Source organism: Hyperolius riggenbachi, chromosome 3, assembly GCF_040937935.1.
Source record: "Hyperolius riggenbachi isolate aHypRig1 chromosome 3, aHypRig1.pri, whole genome shotgun sequence".
NCBI classification, from domain to species: domain Eukaryota; kingdom Metazoa; phylum Chordata; class Amphibia; order Anura; family Hyperoliidae; genus Hyperolius; species Hyperolius riggenbachi.
The window spans coordinates 287118179-287136169 of record NC_090648.1 but is presented as its reverse complement, the minus strand read 5'-3'; the positions used below and the strand labels follow the sequence as shown (position 1 = coordinate 287136169).

Below are 17991 nucleotides of genomic sequence, written 5' to 3'. Positions count from 1 at the left end.
AATTTTAAAAATTTTCGCCATAGTGCCCCTTTAACCCATTCAGGCTCCGTCGTTTTCTCGTGAGAAATGTTCACCTCCCATTCATTAGCTTATAACTTTATCACTACTTATCACAATGCACTGATCTATATCTTGTTTTTTCCGCCACCAATTAGGCTTTCTTTGGGGGGTACATTTTGCTAAGAGCCACTTTACTGTAAATGCATTTTAACAGGAAGAATAAGAAAAAAATGGAAAAATGCATTATTTCTCAGTTTTCAGCCATTATAGTTTTAAAATAATACATGCCTCCATAATTAAAACTCGCGTATTGTATTTGCCCATATGTCCCGGTTATTACACCGTTAAAATTATGTCCCAATCACAATGTATGGCGACAATATTTTATTTGGAAATAAAGGTGCATTTTTTCCATTTTGCATCTATCACTATTTACAAGTTTAAAATAAAAAAAATATAGAAATATTTCATCTTTACATTGATATTTAAAAAGTTTAGACCCTTAGGTAAATATTAACATGTTTTTTTTTTTTATTGTCATTTTTTTTTTTTATACTAAACATTTTATTTGGGTACTTTTGGGAGGGTGGGAGGTAAACAATAGATTTATAATGTAAATGTGTGTTAATTCTTTTTGTTTTTGTTTTTCAGGTGTAGTAATACTTTTTGGCCACAAGATGGCGGCCATGAGTTTGTTTACATGACGTCACTCTAAGCGTAGCACGCGCTTAGAGTAACGTATCGGGAAGGAGACGGCCAGAAAAAGCTCAGCTTCCGAGAGAAGCTGTCGCTTTTTCAGCAGGGGAGAGGAATCAATGATCGGGCTCCATAGCCCGATACATTGATTCCTTGGCTACCGAATCCGCGGCCAAGAGTGCGCGTGTACGATCGGCCGCGGGGGCGCGCGGTAGCGCGCATGGTTCCTGGACGTAGAAACTACGTCCAGGAACCAAAATAGGTTAAGATTAAAGGGCCACTATGGCGAAAAAAAATTCTAAAATTAAAAATATGTGCAAACAGACAAATAAGAAGTGCGTTTTTTTCCAGAGTAAAATGAGCCATAAATTGCTTTTCTCCTATATTGCTGTTACTTACAGTAAGTAGTAGAAATCTGACAGAAGTGACAGGTTTTTGGACTAGCCCATCTCTTCATAGGGGATTCTCAGCAAGGCTTTTTTTCTTTATAAAGACATTCCCTAAAAAGAATTTAAACAACGATGCTGGCCAGCCTCCCTGCTCGCTACACATTTTTTTGTGGCAGTTGGACAGCGCAACTGCCATTCACTAAGTGCTTTTGAAAATAAATAAATCCCTAAGAATCCCCTATGAAGATATGGACTAGTCCAAAACCTGTCACTTCTGTCAGATTTCTACTACTTACTGTAAGTGACAGCAACATAGGAGAAAAGTAATTTATGGCTTATTTTACTCTGGAAAAAACATACTTTTTTGTCTATGTTTGCACATATTTAAAATTTTACAAATTTTCGCCATACTGCCCCTTTAAGGGTCCTCCTCCTCAGTCTTATTTTTGCGTTATTAGCTGTCCCTAATGGACAGCGAACTGCAATACAATATACGGTATGGCAACTGTTGTAGTGGGCATCAGAGGTGAGTAAGACAGAAAAGAGTGGCATTAAGTTGACGGCACACTTCCAGTTTTGTATTTTTCTCTTTTTCATTGAGCGAGTTGGTTACTCTTTGCTCGAGGGAGAGAATATGCACGCTCCCCTACATATATGCATTTCGCTCTATTTTTTCTGTGTATCCGCCTCTTAGATCGGCTGATACAACTGTTGCATCTGATACTGTTGCTCTGGCCACCACTCTGTTCCCTCCCTGCTCACGGCCCTTCTCTGTCTTCCCCTCTGGCGTTGTTGAGTGAGTTGTGATTGGTGTATGGGAGGTTAAAGGCTCCAAGATACAGCATAATGACAGCCACGCCCCCTCGAGGAAGTCGGGCGAAACTGTCGGGGAGCCACACGCTATCTGCATAGAACGCCACCCACGCCATCCCGATCTCTTCTCAGACTCCAGTAGGAGGTATGTAAAAGGGCTGCACCACCTTAGCATGCAAGCAGCCCAGTCTTTTGACCGCGCCCGCCACTGCTTGGACCTACTACACCATACCAGCATCCTGATGTATTCCATCACCGCACTGTGACTGGATGCTTACAGCATTACCTTACATCACTGGATTTCCCAGCAATCCTGATAGCACAGTGAACTCATCAGCTCTACTGAAAGTGGTGAGACTGTTCTGAGTCACATGTGCTGTGACTCATGCTATACTGCAGATCCTGCCATATATACATGTGCTTGCTAGCTGCTGTGACTGGCTGCTTATTGATTTGCTTTGACTGTCTATGGAACTGTACAGTATAATAATACATGCATCTGGAGATGCTTCTTTATAATCTTACAACAACTGGCGTGCAATCAGGCAATTTATTGGACTTGTGGCTTTTGCTGATTTTCCAACCTATTCCAATTGAGTCCAGTTCAAATGGCTTTGAATCCTCTTGCCGGCGTGTGGGTGCTGGTGTGTCTGGTTTTAGATGCTGTTGTGTTGTGATGGGGTGGCCATCCAATGTACCTTTTTAATAATCTTTTATCTCTTAGTAATACATTTCTGATAAACTTTTTCATAGGATCAAGTTAAATGCCATTATTGTACTAGATCTAATTTCTGGTGTTTATGTCCTGCCATATATTTTTTCCACTGCCCCAAACTTCAGTATTATACATTTCAAAGGTGACTAGGAGAGAAGGTCCTCTCAATTACACCTGGGTTCCAAGTCTCTCCTTGCTGTGTCAGTGTATACTATAATGGACACAGGATTACTTCTTGATTGGGTGGGCAAGACTTTCCAATGGTTAGGACAGTATGGCAGAAGGTTCTGGCACCAAAAGTTTCTGAATTCTAGGGGTGGCCAAGTTATAGAGCTTAAACAGAAGCTGTAGGACTACATGCACGTGACAGATTGCTGAAAGCAGCAGATAAAGCGGAACTAAAAAACTAAAGAACTTGCTTTATGCTCTAAAAGATTAGCCACAGCACAATATCCTTTATGGAAATAAAATCTTCATTATGATATATAAAAATCCTAAAAAGCCCTCTGAAAACAAAGTGGAGTCACTTTGCAATGTATATGTATGAGGAGACAGCCAGCAGAGATCCCAGCAGAGCTATTTCAGCTTTGTATTCACAGCTACTGATGATACAGTTTGATCTGGCTAAGCAGTAATGAATTATTATTGTAAAGAAGACTTTTCATTGAGTGCTGTGGTAGTTTGCGTTCACTTTAAATGACACAGAGGAATATGGAGGCTGACTTATTTATTTCCTTTTAAACAATAGCAGTTGTCCGATGTCCTGCTGAACTTTCACGTCTGTAGTGTCTGAATCACACACCAGGATCATACATGTGGCAAATCCAAACGTCTGATCTGCATGCTTGTTCAGGGTCTAAGACTAAAAGTATTAGAGGCACAGGATCAAAGGGACAGCCAGGCTATTTGCATTGTTTAAAAGTAAATGTATATGGTAGCCTCCATATTCCTCTCACTTGAGCTGTCCTTTAAGGTTGACTCAGCTGGAAATAAAGAGTTAACATTATTACAGGGCCATAAAACATGGATTTGAGCACGGTTATGATCTATGGAGTCGTTTAGCTTTTTGTAGGCAGAAAAAAAAAGTTCAATAAATGAACAGAGGTTCATCAAAATGTATGCTGTGGTAAAGTTATGGGGCAGATAAACATAAGAGTGGCTAAAGGTGGCCATTAACAGTACAATCTGGCAGCCGATCGATCGTTTCTGATTGCCACGGTAACTGATCGAGAGTGATTGATCGCCGTATTCTCACTAACCAATTTGATCGGATCAATGGTATTAATTTTTCTGCTCGATCCCATCAATCTGATTGGTTAGCAGCAATTCAGCCCTTAATGTGCTCGGCTGTGGGCTCGTACCATTAATGGTCACCTTCTGGCCATAAGCATCACATTGTTAGCTCACAAAAAAGGTAACGTCAAACACTGATCAATGCAATAAAGCATGTGTACTGTATGTTGGTGTGCTTTCAAAGGGTTATACCCATTTCCCAACTGTGTATTAGAAGAACCTTTGTGAAGCTACTGCCACTATCTTTTCTTGACACACACAAATTGCACACTTAAACTGATAACACTGACACATATGGACGATGCAATAACTTACTACGTAAAATTAGCTTTCCAAATAAGCTCTGATCTCTTTCATGGGTGTTACAGTTCCACCGATGATGTCTAAATTGATGTTGGCATTCTGCAGTCCACTCGTGCACTCCTACACCAATCACATGCATGATCTCCGGGTATCTCTGACAAAGCTGCCTCTGGCGAGTCACCAAACCTGGAACATTATTGCACATTACTCGGGAAGAAGCTGAGGAGGATCCAACAGCTCCCATATACCTGGAGTACAGAAAAACAAATAAGAATCATATGAAGCATAAAATCTTACAATACAAGAGCAAATTGGCACAGTGTGTTTGCATAGGTCTATGTGTAAAGCAATGGGGAAGAGGTCATTGCTATAGTAATTGTACATGAGTGATGCAGGAAAATGTCAAACTAAACTGAAAAGAACATTTCAGCAATATTTCTTCAAAACATACAACATAATAAAGCATAGAAAAAATAATATAGTATTCACCCCTAAAATAATACCTTAAAAGTATAATTGTTATACCCTAAAATAAACACACTGTTAAATAATGGCAGAGTAGTTAAAAGAGGGGGGGGGGGGAAGAAATAAAGCAGCACATGGCATGGGGTTTTTTTTTTACTTTCCTGGCCATCCTTACAGGGCTGACATCATGATCAACTCAACCACTTACATGAAAATCCACTTTTTAGTGTCAGATGCAAATTATTACTAAGGAATATGTTGGAACATATTTGAGAAATCAAATAATACCGGTAATTAATTTTACAGTACAAGATAACTCTTTTCTTTCTAAAAACACACAACTACTGCTTGTTTTACAGTGAGTGTTAAAGAGAACCCGAGGCGGGGTTCTTACAACTCAATCCCCATACAGAGGCTGGGTTTGCCTATAGAGCCCAGCCTCTGTTGCTATTTAGCTTCCTCCAAAGCCCCCTCTGCACGCTGTGAGACCCCATAAAACACAGCCGTGCTGCTGACACACAGCGTGCTGCAGCAGGCTGTGTTCATCTCTCTAATGTCAGTCTCCGCTCTCCCCCGCCTCCTGAATCACTCCGGTCCCCGCCCACGTCCCTTCCCTCCCAGCTGATTGGAGGGAAGGGATGCGGGTGGGGACCAGAGCGATTCAGGAGGTGTGGGAGAGCGGAGACTGACAGAGGAGAGGTAAACAGCACGCACAGCGCGGCTGTGATTAATGGGGTCTCACAGCGCGCAGGGGGGCTTTGGGGGAAGCTAAATAGCAACAGAGGCTGGGCTCTATAGGCAGACCCAGCCTCTGTATGGGGATTGTGTTGTAAGAACCCCGCCTCGGGTTCCCTTTAAGGCTCGTACACACGTCTGATCAAGGGCAACGACGGGTCCGTCGTCACCTCCCGCTGGGCGGGTTTTACAGCGTGTGTACAGTCTGTCGGTGGACTGATAAGGCTGTTTCTGAGCGATCCGACCGGCGGATCGTTCAGAAACAGCCTTATCAGTCCGCCGACAGACTGTACACAGAAAGGAAAATGTCTCCATTGAACTTGGGATAGCTACCTAAACAGCACAATACACAATTTTGAGACCAACAGACGTTTTATCAGAGACTATCCAACAAACATGGAGGTGAAGACATGGGTCTATACATTCTTGAAGGCATCTAGATCAGTAGGCACAGACATCTTGCATAATACAATTTCAGTACAGCTGGATCTTTGTGCTAGAATGCATAGTATGATCGTACCACTGTATGTGCTCAATCAACATATATATTGAGAGGGGAAAGGGAAAAGGGGGGGGGGGGTGATGAGGGCTGCAGATCCCCTACAGGGAACATAATAGCAGTTGGCAGGGGAAACCTAAACTGCATAACCAGTTTCCATAATAAATATTGACAAGGTGATAGCAGCTCAAGGTCTGCTTTAATAAGGCTGCTGTCGACTGGAGTAAGAAATTGTGATTGTAGCAGTTCCCTTAGCTAGCACCTACAATGACACAAGGGATTGGTAGTAATGGGGATTTCTGAGGCCAACAGTCAACCATCATGTGAAGTTGAAAGCAGCAGCAGTGATAGAGCCTTGTGTTTGTTCGATGTTTTGGCTGAGGTGCCAGGTGCACATTAAAGTGTTTTGATCAGTTCCTACTTGCAGTGGTGCTGAGCAATGCACACTACTCATCACTGCAGTTGGCCTTAGTGGAGTATGGAGAGGCAATGCCCAATTCAGTGCGGAGACGTGTGCAGACATTTTACAGGGCCCTGTACTACACCACAGGCCCTAAATTCATACTTGCACCCACTAGCAGTACATTACTAAGCCGTTGCTAAGCAGTTGTGATTTGTTAAAGCCCTTGTTATGGGTGTGATCCCACTTGAGTGATGTGCTTCTATAAAAATCCCCCTAGCATTGCATTAGCAAGAGCTTTTCACATCACTAGCACTTAGAAAAGGCTGCTAGTGGGTCTGAGTCCTAACAGTGGTAAAAAAATATTTTAAAATGTGGACCTAAGCAATAATTCAATATGATTGCATTACTGCTATAAACTCTTAACATAGTCAAAAATACTGGTGTGTGAATTAAAGCTAAAGGTAGTCTGTTTAACCCCCCCCCCCCCCCCCAAAAAAAAAACAACAGATACTTACCTAAGGAGAGGGAAAGCTTTGAATCCTAATGAGCTTTCCCTCTCCCGTGCCCTCGTTGCGGCGGCAGCTCCTCTGATTAAATTCCCAGCTGCGGGGGACATTGGAAGTCTTCGGGAGCTGAGTCATCCCGAAGACAGACGGCTCCATACCGGCACACTCTTGCGCACTCGCACATGTGCAGTATGAAGTGGCCTGTCTTCAGGAGCAGTCGGGCTCCCGAAGACTTCTGAAGCCTCCCTTCGGTGGTGGAGAGAGCAGTATTTGACTAATTTAGTCAAATACTGCTACGGGGGATCCTTCGCTGGAACGGGCAACTGGGAGAGGAAAGGAAAGGCTCTATAGTAACCAGAGTCTTCCCCTCTGCCTAGGTAAGTATCTTGCTTTTTTTTTTTTGTAAGCACGGTTCCAATTGACTTGAAGAAATCATTTACTGACTAAAACGCAGGTGATTATTTTTTTATTTTGTAACTGCATGCGTTGAAACGTAAAATGCATGCTCTTCTCAGAGCTTGCATTTTACATTGACTTTCATTGTAACTCAAGCATCACACGATGAAACGCTCCAGGGAACGTCGAACCACAATGCACAAAAACGCAGCGTTAGATGTGAAAGGTAAATTGAACATCTATGGACTTTAATTTCACCTTAGAGATCGCACACAATGACCACTATGTCAGAATGGCCAAAATAATCCCTGATGGGAAAGGGGCCTAAGCAACCCATGTGGAAATATGCTGCACAGCACCAGATTGGTGACCCTTCACTGAATGTAGCTGGTTGGGGCAAATTTTCCTAGCACACAAATACTAATGGCTGGACCTTTTATATCACCCCACACCACACTGATGCAATGAGATTGATGCAAAAGTCTGGTCTGTGGTGGTTTGGTGTTGCAGAGCAAACGCATACTGCGTAACTGAACTCTTGGTACATGTTGCTTTGAACTGGAATGTGTTTAAATAATGTACACAGGGTGAAAGGACTGAAGAGATTGACCTTACCATTCATAAAGTGAAAAGGTAAAATTGGCTAGGATTTTGAAACTAAACCCCACTCAAACTTTTAAGACTACTGACTATCCTGATCAAGTCAAATTTTACTTCAGCTATTAGCATTTCAAGCAATAGAATCAGTCTCTGTCAAAATGATATGGGGGTCAGATATAAGATTCATTCATTTACTATGCAAAAAGTAATTTCTGCTGCATGTAAGTGTTCCCTACATTTTATTCTGCTCTTAGAAATTGGAAAATATTAATACATTAAAACTTTGCTTAGATTTGACGAAACACTGAAATGTTTCATTTTCCAGTAATAGCCACAAAAATATTCTTACACAGAGTTAATTATACAGTGAAAAGCCGAACAGAAAGGGGAATGGCTGTGCTCTGTATTTTATGGTTTTTCATTAAAAATATTTGGCTTAGGCTTAATTCCACATTTACCAGCTAAGAATTCTGAAATATACAGTTTATCAGATTTCCCACTACCTGGGATTACCGGTATCCGTATATTGTCATAGCCAACTGTCAGAAAAAGTAACCAATAACAAAATACTAACCTATTTGATGTTTATTCAACGATTTTGAAATAGAAACACAAAGCACCAACTTATACAGCAATATTGGTCAATATCAATTCTATAAGCAAATCCAGAAATAAAACATTCTAGGATATAAATTATGTGTGTAACAAATTGCTGTTACAGTTCTACATTCTTATTAAATCAACAATACGATATGCTAATTAAAAGCAGCCTAATAGTTATTATTTAGTATTTATATAGCAATGACATCCTCCTCAGCACTGTACTTACTGTCAGTTAACTGTCCCTCAGAGCGGCTCACAATTGAGACAAGACATAGAACATTTATGCTTTTCTCCTAACAGACTCAAAGCACCAGAGCTGCAGCCACTAGGATGCGCACTAAAGGCAGTAGCAGTGTTAGTGAGTCTTGCCAGTGGCGGACACAGGCAGCAGTGGGCCCCTGTGCAAAATATCAATTGTGGGCCCCCCTGACCTGCGGCGCGCGAAGCGCGCCGCGGCAAAAAATGGGCGTGGCTATAACCTACGACGCGCGAAGCACGCCGCAGCAAAAAATGGGTGTGGATAGAACCTGCGGCGCTTAGCGCCGCGGCAAAAAATGGGCGTGGCAATGACCGGATAAGGGCGGAGCTAACTGTAATTTAAAGTGATCCCGGGGTGAGAGTGATATGGAGGCTGCCATATTTATTTCCTTTTAAACAATACTAGTTGCCTGGCGGCCCTGCTGATCTATTTGGCTGCAGTAATAAACTGAATTACACCAGCAACAAGCATGCAGCTTAATCTTCTCAGTTCTGGCAATATTGTCAGAAACCCCTGACCTGCTGCATGCTTGTTCAGGGTCTATGGTTGAAAGAATAAGAGGCAGAGGACCAGAACGGCAACCAGGCAACTGGTATTGCTTAAAAGGAGAGAAATATGGCAGCCTCAATATTATTCTCACCTCAGGTTCCCTTGAAAAGTGCAACGCAAAGACAGTGGGCCCAGGTTTTGGTGACCCTTTCCCCAGAAAATTCACATAATGTGAGCAGGTTTTCTCATGAAAATACACATAATGTGAGCAGATATGCCCAGAAAATACGTGCAATCATGTCGGCAGATATGCCCAGAAAATACGTGCAATCATGTCGGCAGATATGCCCAGAAAATACGTGCAATCATGTCGGCAGATATGCCCAGAAAATACGTGCAATCATGTCGGCAGATATGCCCAGAAAATACGTGCAATCATGTCGGCAGATATGCCCAGAAAATACGTGCAATCATGTCGGCAGATATGCCCAGAAAATACGTGCAATCATGTCGGCAGATATGCCCAGAAAATACGTGCAATCATGTCGGCAGATATGCCCAGAAAATACGTGCAATCATGTCGGCAGATATGCCCAGAAAATACGTGCAATCATGTCGGCAGATATGCCCAGAAAATACGTGCAATCATGTCGGCAGATATGCCCAGAAAATACGTGCAATCATGTCGGCAGATATGCCCAGAAAATACGTGCAATCATGTCGGCAGATATGCCCAGAAAATACGTGCAATCATGTCGGCAGATATGCCCAGAAAATACGTGCAATCATGTCGGCAGATATGCCCAGAAAATACGTGCAATCATGTCGGCAGATATGCCCAGAAAATACGTGCAATCATGTCGGCAGATTTGCCCAGAAAACACATGCAATCATGTAGCAAATTTGCCCAGAACATACATGCAATCATGTGGCAGACCTGCCCAGAACATACACGCAATCATGTGGCAGACCTGCCCAGAACATACACCTGCTAAAATAAATAATAAAAAAAACCATTTACTCACCTGCAGCAGCAGACCTCCTGTCCCAGCCTCCATCCAGCGCGCAGCTCCCATGGGTGGTTGGGTGGATAGGTAGCCTGGTGGGTAGGTAGGTAGGCAGCCCTTAGCCGGGTGGGTAAGTAGCCTGGTGGGTGGCTGGGTAGCCGGGTGGGTGGGTAGCCTGGTGGGTAGGTAGCCTGGTGGGTGGGTAGGTGGGTGGTTAGGTAGCTGGGTGGGTGGGTAGGTAGCCTGGTGGGTCTTTAGGTAGGTAGCCTGGTGGGTTGGTAGGTAGCCGGGTGGGTAGGTAGGTAGGTAGCCTGGTGGGTGGGTAGGTAGGTAGCCGGGTGGGTGTGTAGGTAGCCGGGTGGGTGGTTAGGTAGCCGGGTGAGTGGTTGGGTAGCCGGGTGGGTGGGTAGCCGGGTGGGTAGGTAGCCGGGTGGGTAGGTAGCCAGGTGGGTAGGTAGCCAGGTGGGTAGGTAGCCAGGTGGGTAGGTAGCCGGCAGGGTGGTTAGGTAGCTGGGTGGGTAGGTAGACGGGTGGGTGGTTAGGTAGCCGGGTGGGTAGATGTGTGGGTGGTTAGGTAGCCGGGTGGGTAGCCGGGTGGGTGGTTAGGTAGCCGGGTAGGTAGCTGGGTGGGTAGGTAGCCGGGTGGGTGGGTAGGTATCCGGGTGGGTGGGTAGGTAGCCGGCAGGGTGGTTAGGTAGCTGGGTGGGTAGGTAGCCGGGTGGGTAGACGGGTGGGTGGCTAGGTAGCCGGGTGGGTAGGTAGCCGGGTGAGTGCGTAGATGTGTGGGTGGTTAGGTATCCGGGTGGGTGGGTAGCCGGGTGGGTAGGTAGTCGGGTGGGTGGTTAGGTAGCCGGGTAGGTAGCCGGGTGGGTAGGTAGCCAGGTGGGTGGTTAGGTAGCCGAGTGGGTAGGTAGCCGGGTGGGTGGGTAGGTAGCCGGCAGGGTGGTTAGGTAGCCGGGTAGGTAGCCGGGTGGGTGGGTGGGTAGCCGGCAGGGTGGTTAGGTAGCCGGGTGGGTAGGTAGCCGGGTGGGTGGTTAGGTAGCCGGGTGGGTGTGTGGGTATCCGGGTAGGTAGCCAGCAGGGTGGTTAGGTAGCCGGGTAGGTAGCTGGGTGGGTGGTTAGGTAGCCGGGTGGGTGTGTGGGTATCCGGGTGGGTAGGTAGCCGGGTGAGTGTGTGGGTAGCCGGGTGGGTAAGGTAGCCGGGTGGATGGGTGTGTAGCTATCCGGGTGGGGGGCCCGACTCCTATCCTCCCTCACTCACCTCGGGGCCCCCCTCCCGGTATGCGCGGCGGCGGCGGCGGCGGCGGGCGGGAGAGCAGAAAATCCAGGAAGTCTCCGCCGGGGCTGCAGCAGACACTAGAGGCTGCTGCCGCTTGGTCTCCCGTGTCTCCAACTTTGTACACTGCTCGCTACTTCCTGGTTTAGTAGCGAGCAGTGTACAAAGGAGACACGGGAGACCAAGCGGCAGCAGCCTCTAGTGTCTGCTGCAGCCCCGGCGGAGACTTCCTGGATTTTCTGCTCTCCCGCCGCATCGCATGAGGGGGAGGGGGAGGGGGGGCCGATGTGAGGGGGGAGGACAGGAGTAGGGGCCCCCCAGGTTAAAATAAAAATAAAAGGTAAAATTAAAAAAAAAAAACTGCAATACTTAATGGGCCCCTGAAGCAGCGGAACTTCAGGGGCCCTTGTGCGGCGGCACGGCCTGCACGGCCGTATGTCCGCCACTGAGTCTTGCACAAGGTCTCCTACTGAATAGGTGCTGGTTTACTGAACAGGAAGAGCTGAGATTTTAACAGTCTGGCTGCGTGCGCTCTGCCATCGCACTCCCACAGTCTGGCCGCAGAATGCTCCCAGTAATGAGAGCACGGACGCAGCCAGGTTGCAGATGCGGAGTTGGCCCCAGACCGTCGGACTTACCAGAGCCAATTGCAGACGAACGGGGAAGCGACTGAGAATGTCGAGGGAGTGCCCAGGCCAAAAGGGGGCTGGAGAAAGGCCCAGTTATGGATAAGTTTTTTCTTCTGCCCCATCTGACTCTAATGGTGTGTACCAGGCATAAAGCAGTTACATGATTACTCTAGGTATCTATAACTTAATGGCACCCATTAAGTTATTCTAAAGAACATTTTACATCGCTATCACATTTATAAAGATTTGTATCGTCTTGGACAAACCCATTTTATGCATTCAACAGGTGAGGAGGAGTCTTTAAGAAAATTCTGCTTGTCCAGTTCCTGGTCAGCCTCGACTTCCCTAGTGGCCTTAAAGGATACCCGAGGTGACGTGACATGATGAGATAGACATGGGTATGTACAGCGCCTAGCACACAAATAACTAGGCTGTGTTCCTTTTTTTATTTCTCTGCCTGATCGAGTTAAATATCAGGTATGTAAGTGGCTAACTCCGTCCTGACTCAGACAGGAAGTGACTACAGTGTGACCCTCACTGATAAGAAATTCCAACTATAAAACACTTTCCTAGCAGAAAATCGTTTTGAGAGCAGGAAAGAGATAAAAAGGGTCAATGGTTCATAGATTTTAGTTCTGGCATACTTCAATGAAGATGTCATTGTGAAAAAACGATAACGCAGTTAAAACTTAAAAAGTAGATTTAAACATAAAATAAAAATGTGGAATATCTTAAAAGTCATTTTAGGAGAAGGAAGATGGATACAATTGTTTATTTCATTAGTTTATTCACCTCGGGTGTCCTTTAACCTCAGAGCCTTTTGCTGGTGGTCTCCTAGGAACCTGATAAGGCAAGCAGGATATCCCAAGGCTCATACACACACTCAACAAAAGTCTTTTAAATGCACAAACAACTTTTGTTGTTGTAACAAATCAAAAAAGTTGTTTGCTATTGTTCAAACAACTGATAAGATGCAGCTCAAGCCAATTCAACAGTTGCATTGACGAGCTGCTTATCAGTTGTTTGAACAATAGCAAACAACTTTTTTGTTTTGTTTCAACAACAAAAGTTGTTTGATAATTGTGCATTTAAAATACTTTTGTTGAGCTTGTGTATGAGCCATCAGTGAATGGGAGGACCCCAACTTTACACCAACCTTCTTCTGAGTTTCATCTGCTTGGGGGTAGATGTTCTGAGCCGTGAAGATCGCCCACTTCATTGGTTCTTTAATATCGAGACCGGCAGAACTGAAGAAAACCTCATCTGAAATAATATGCGAGTCAGATTCGTTCTGCAAGGTTCTGATCTCCCTTTTATATACTCACTAAAATCAGCCACCATTGGACCCCAAACCTTTGTTCATGTCTAAATTGAAGTCTGATCTGAACTATAAAACTGATTACAAAACTTGGGCTGGATGTTTCTAAACATTAGCTAAAGATACTTTATTCAGCACTCAAATTGAAGTCTCCCTAAGACTGCTGCACCACACTTATCTTACTCCCCATAGATTGAATGTCTTTGACCCTTCGGTTTCAGAGTGCTGCTTCAGAGGCTGCTCAAGCAAGAGGAACTCTTTTCCATATCTGGTGGCCCTGATGTAAAGTCTCCACCTTTTGAAACAAAATAACACAAAATCCAGGGCCCTTGTACTGGGTTGCAAACCTGCACCACTCCGACACCCAGAGCATAGACTTTTGCAACACATAGCAAATGCAGCCAAAACAAATGTAGCTGCTAACTGGTGCTCACGATAGTAATCAACAAAGTAGACCCCACAACGGTTTTCGGAAAAGATAAATGCTCGATTGGCCGACAGCCGGGAGGTTTTCTTCAAAACTTGCTCCCCATGGATAGAGTACAGAGGCAGTGCCCCCTCTGCTCTACTCCACTAATTCAGATTGCTTTACGGCTCATTGGCCTCATATAGAATTGTGCCCTCACCTACGAGCTTATAAGTACCCCATATGCCATTCCAGGTTCTGCCTTTTAGTCTGACCTTTTGCTCAAATGTTCCCCGTTGTCCCTTGTGGAAACCTTCAGCAGTCCTATATTAGGTATGGAACTAATACCCAAGACCGGCTGGTCTGTTCATTTGATGTTTGGTTTAACTTGAATTTTCTTTACGTCTGTTCTTATATTGTGCACCTTTTGAATATTGCCATATATTGTAATACTGTTTTCTAAAGCTTTCAAATAAAGAGATACTTGAAAACTTAAAAAACGAATTCTGTACTAATCAATCACAGTTCTCTATTGTGTGGTCGTGCTACTTAAAGCACACCTGAAGTGATAGAAATATGGAGGCTGACATGTATTTTCTTTTAAACAATGCAAAGTACCTGGCTGTCTGCCTCTTCCGTTAAGCTACAGCCCCTTAAAAAAAAAAAGTTTGACTGGATTAGCTGCATGCTTTTTTTTCTCAGATGTGATTCAGATACTGCAGCAAAAAAACAACAAAAAAAAAAGATCAGCAGGACTGGCAGGCAGCTGGTATTGTTCAAAAGGAAATAAATCTGGCAGCCAACTTACATTTCTCAGTTCAGGTGTACTGTTACACAAGTAAAGAAATAGATTACAACTGCGTTTAATGTTAATAAACATTTTTGACTTCTCTCTGCCTGCACCGACCTCTGCCTGGATTTTGTCTAGTCTCTGCCTGCCGCCTGTACTGACCTCTGTCTGAATTTTGACTACTCTCTGCCTGCCACCTAAGACTGATAGCAAAGGGAAAAAAATCCAAAACGAATCACGCTCCTACTGCCCAGATTGTGATGTCGCCCTCTGTGCCATTCCCTGTTTCAAAATATACAACACGCTTGAGGTGTATTAAGTATATATGTACATACTGTATAGTCCCGTGCCTTATCTTACAGTTTCACTATTTTAAAGTTTATTCATAAATGTAATAATTTTAACAATGTTGTGTTCTAGTCTTTTATTATACTTGGGGTGTCTACAAGACCTTTATTCTGACATACAGTGGTGTGAAAAACTATTTGCCCCCTTCCTGATTTCTTATTCTTTTGTATGTTTGTCACGCTTAAATGTTTCTGCTCATCAAAAAACATTAACTATTAGTCAAAGATAACATAATTGAACACAAAATGCAGTTTTAAATGATGATTTTTATTATTTAGTGAGAAGAAAAACTCAAAAACTACATGGCACCGTGTGAAAAAGAAATTGCCCCCTGAACCTAATAACTGGTTGGGCCACCCTTAGCAGCAATAACTGCAATCAAGGCTTTGTGATAACTTGCAACAAGTCTTTTACAGCGCTCTGGAGGAATTTTGGCCCACTCATCTTTGCAGAATTGTTGTAATTTAGCTTTATTTGAGGGTTTTCTAGCATGAACCGCTTTTTTAAGGTCATGCCACAACATCTCAAAAGGATTCAGGTCAGGACTTTGACTAGGCCACTCCAAAGTCTTCATTTTGTTTTTCTTCAGCCATTCAGAGGTGGATTTGCTGGTGTGTTTTGGGTCATTGTCCTGCTGCAGCACCCAAGATCGCCTCAGCTTGAGTTGACGAACAGATGGCCGGACATTCTCCTTCAGGATTTTTTGGTAGACAGTAGAATTAATGGTTCCATCTGTCACAGCAAGCCTTCTAGGTCCTGAAGCAGCAAAACAACCCCAGACCATCACACTACCACCACCATATTTTACTGTTGGTATGATGTTATTTTGCTGAAATGCTGCGTTACTTCTACGCCAGATGTAACGGGACACGCACCTTCCAAAAACTTCTCTTCGGTCCACAAGGTATTTTCCCAAAAGTCTTGGCAATCATTGAGATGTTTTTTTTAGCAAAATTGAGATGAGCCTTAATGTTCTTTTTGCTTAAAAGTGGTTTGCGCCTTGGATATCTGCCAAGCAGACCGTTTTTGCCCAGTCTCTTTCTTATGGTGGAGTTGTGAACACTAACCTTAATTGAGGCAAGTGAGGCCTGCAGTTCTTTAGATGTTGTCCTGGGGTCTTTTGTGGCCTCTCGGATGAGTTTTCTCTGCGCTCTTGGGGTAATTTTGGTCGGCCGTCCACTCCTGGAAAGGTTCATCACTGTTCCATGTTTTTGCCATTTGTGGATAATGGCTCTCACTGTGGTTCGCTGGAGTCCCAAAGCTTTAGAAATGGATTTATAACCTTTACTAGACTGATAGATCTCAATTACTTTTGTTCTCATTTGTTCCTGAATTTCTTTGGATCTTGGCATGATGTCTAGCTTTTGAGGTGCTTTTGGTCTACTTCTCTGTGTCAGATAGCTCCTATTTAAGTGATTTCTTGATTGAAACAGGTGTGGCAGTAATCAGGCCTAGGGGTGACTACAGAAATTGAACTCAGGTGTGATAAACCACAATTAGGTATTTTTTTTAACAAGGGGGGCAATCACTTTTTCACACAGGGCCATGTAGATTTGGAGGGTTTTTTTCTCACTAAATAATAAAAACCATCATTTAAAACTGCATTTTGTGTTCAATGATGTTATCTTTGACTAATAGTTAACGTTTGATGAGCAGAAACATTTAAGTGTGACAAACATGCAAAAGAATAAGAAATCAGGAAGGGGGCAAATAGTTTCTCACACCACTGTATTTTGGTGAGTTATGACTTAAGAATTTGAGGCCTAAAATTCTTGAAAAAAAAGTACCACTTTTAGACCCATAAATCCAGACAGAAATGAACTGCCAGGGAGGTTAAAAGCAACTAAATGATCATCACTAGTAGGCTCTAAAGTGTACCTGAGATGAAGGATAATAAAAGTTATATATATTCCTGGGGCTTCCTCTGGCTCCCTTCACCCTAATCTGTTCCTCAGCGCCATCTTCCGCAATTTTGCCTGGTAATTTCGGCCAGTCGGTGCAGTACGGCCAGGAGTGTTCTGTGCCTGAGCAGTACTACTTGCGCAGGTGCAGAACTCTCTAGGCAACGGGAGAGCGAAAGGGCGCGCGGCTGGGCCGTGCATGCGTAGTAAGCCCCAACTCCCGAAGTTACTGGGGCAGATTGTGGAGGAACAAGCCAGTGGAGGACTGCTTCCTCTCAGGCTTACTTTAAAGATGAAGTGTATAAAAAGGAAACAGCGTCGGCTCTGCAGTGTTAAAAGGGGAGGTATAATGTGTGGCTTAGGACCCACTAATATAAACTGGTTGGCGGTGATGGCTTCAGCGTGCTCTGAATGTAAGCAGGTTATCTTATAATGGGAGGAATAAAGGTGAAAGTTGGCACTGCTTCTGTGGTTTATTCATGCACATCAAAAGATTGCAGTATTCGACAATACGTGTACAGTAAACAAATATAACAAGTCAGACGCATTACTGACGTATAGATCCGCCCTTGGTGATGCGAAAATTCAGTACGCGTTATGAATATAGTGTATTGTATGCCAAAATATGCATGGCCCCTTACAGGCAATGCATTATGCGTACAGCAACTCCTTTCACACCATGGTATATTACCTATAGGCAGACATAATTACGCAACGAAGGAGAGAACACGTATCTGAATAACTCCACAGCACCATCTTGTGGTTATTCAGTGCATTACTAATATAACACCTGGAAGACCACTAAGTGGACAAATAATGCAAATATATGTAAACAAATATGGAGATCAAGTGAAGTTTCAAATGCAGTGTTCTCCCCAGGCTCTTTTCGGCTAGATTTGGTGACCACCTGGCTGTCATCGGGTCACCTCCTCACCACCTCCTATGCTGTAAGCACAGTTGCCCTGCATTTTCAACTCGCCCCACCCAGCTACTTTTTCATGCCACCCGGCTACTATTATATGCCACCCGGCTGGAAAAAAAATTCTGGGGAGAACACTGCAAATGCACTGATATTTTTCAAATAATATAGTGATACATTATCATAGTGAATAAATATTAGTGATAATATATTGTATAAAATCCTAAAAAAAA

General features: G+C 43.9%; 1 protein-coding gene across 4 annotated transcripts in view; it reads right to left on the bottom strand.

Annotated features, from left to right (window-relative positions):
- LOC137563687 (protein Wnt-2-like) overlaps nucleotides 1-17991 on the bottom strand; it is a 118730-nt gene that overhangs the window by 87811 nt on the left and 12928 nt on the right. For 3 of the 4 annotated variants that reach the window (XM_068276442.1, XM_068276440.1, XM_068276441.1), the window contains exon 2: nucleotides 4222-4457. In XM_068276442.1, coding sequence (XP_068132543.1) covers nucleotides 4222-4453 — 232 coding nt within the window. In that variant the 5' untranslated portion in view covers nucleotides 4454-4457. Of the gene's footprint in view, nucleotides 1-4221; nucleotides 4458-13232; nucleotides 13330-17991 lie in introns of those variants that run through there. The other variant, XM_068276439.1, reaches the window with a different exon arrangement.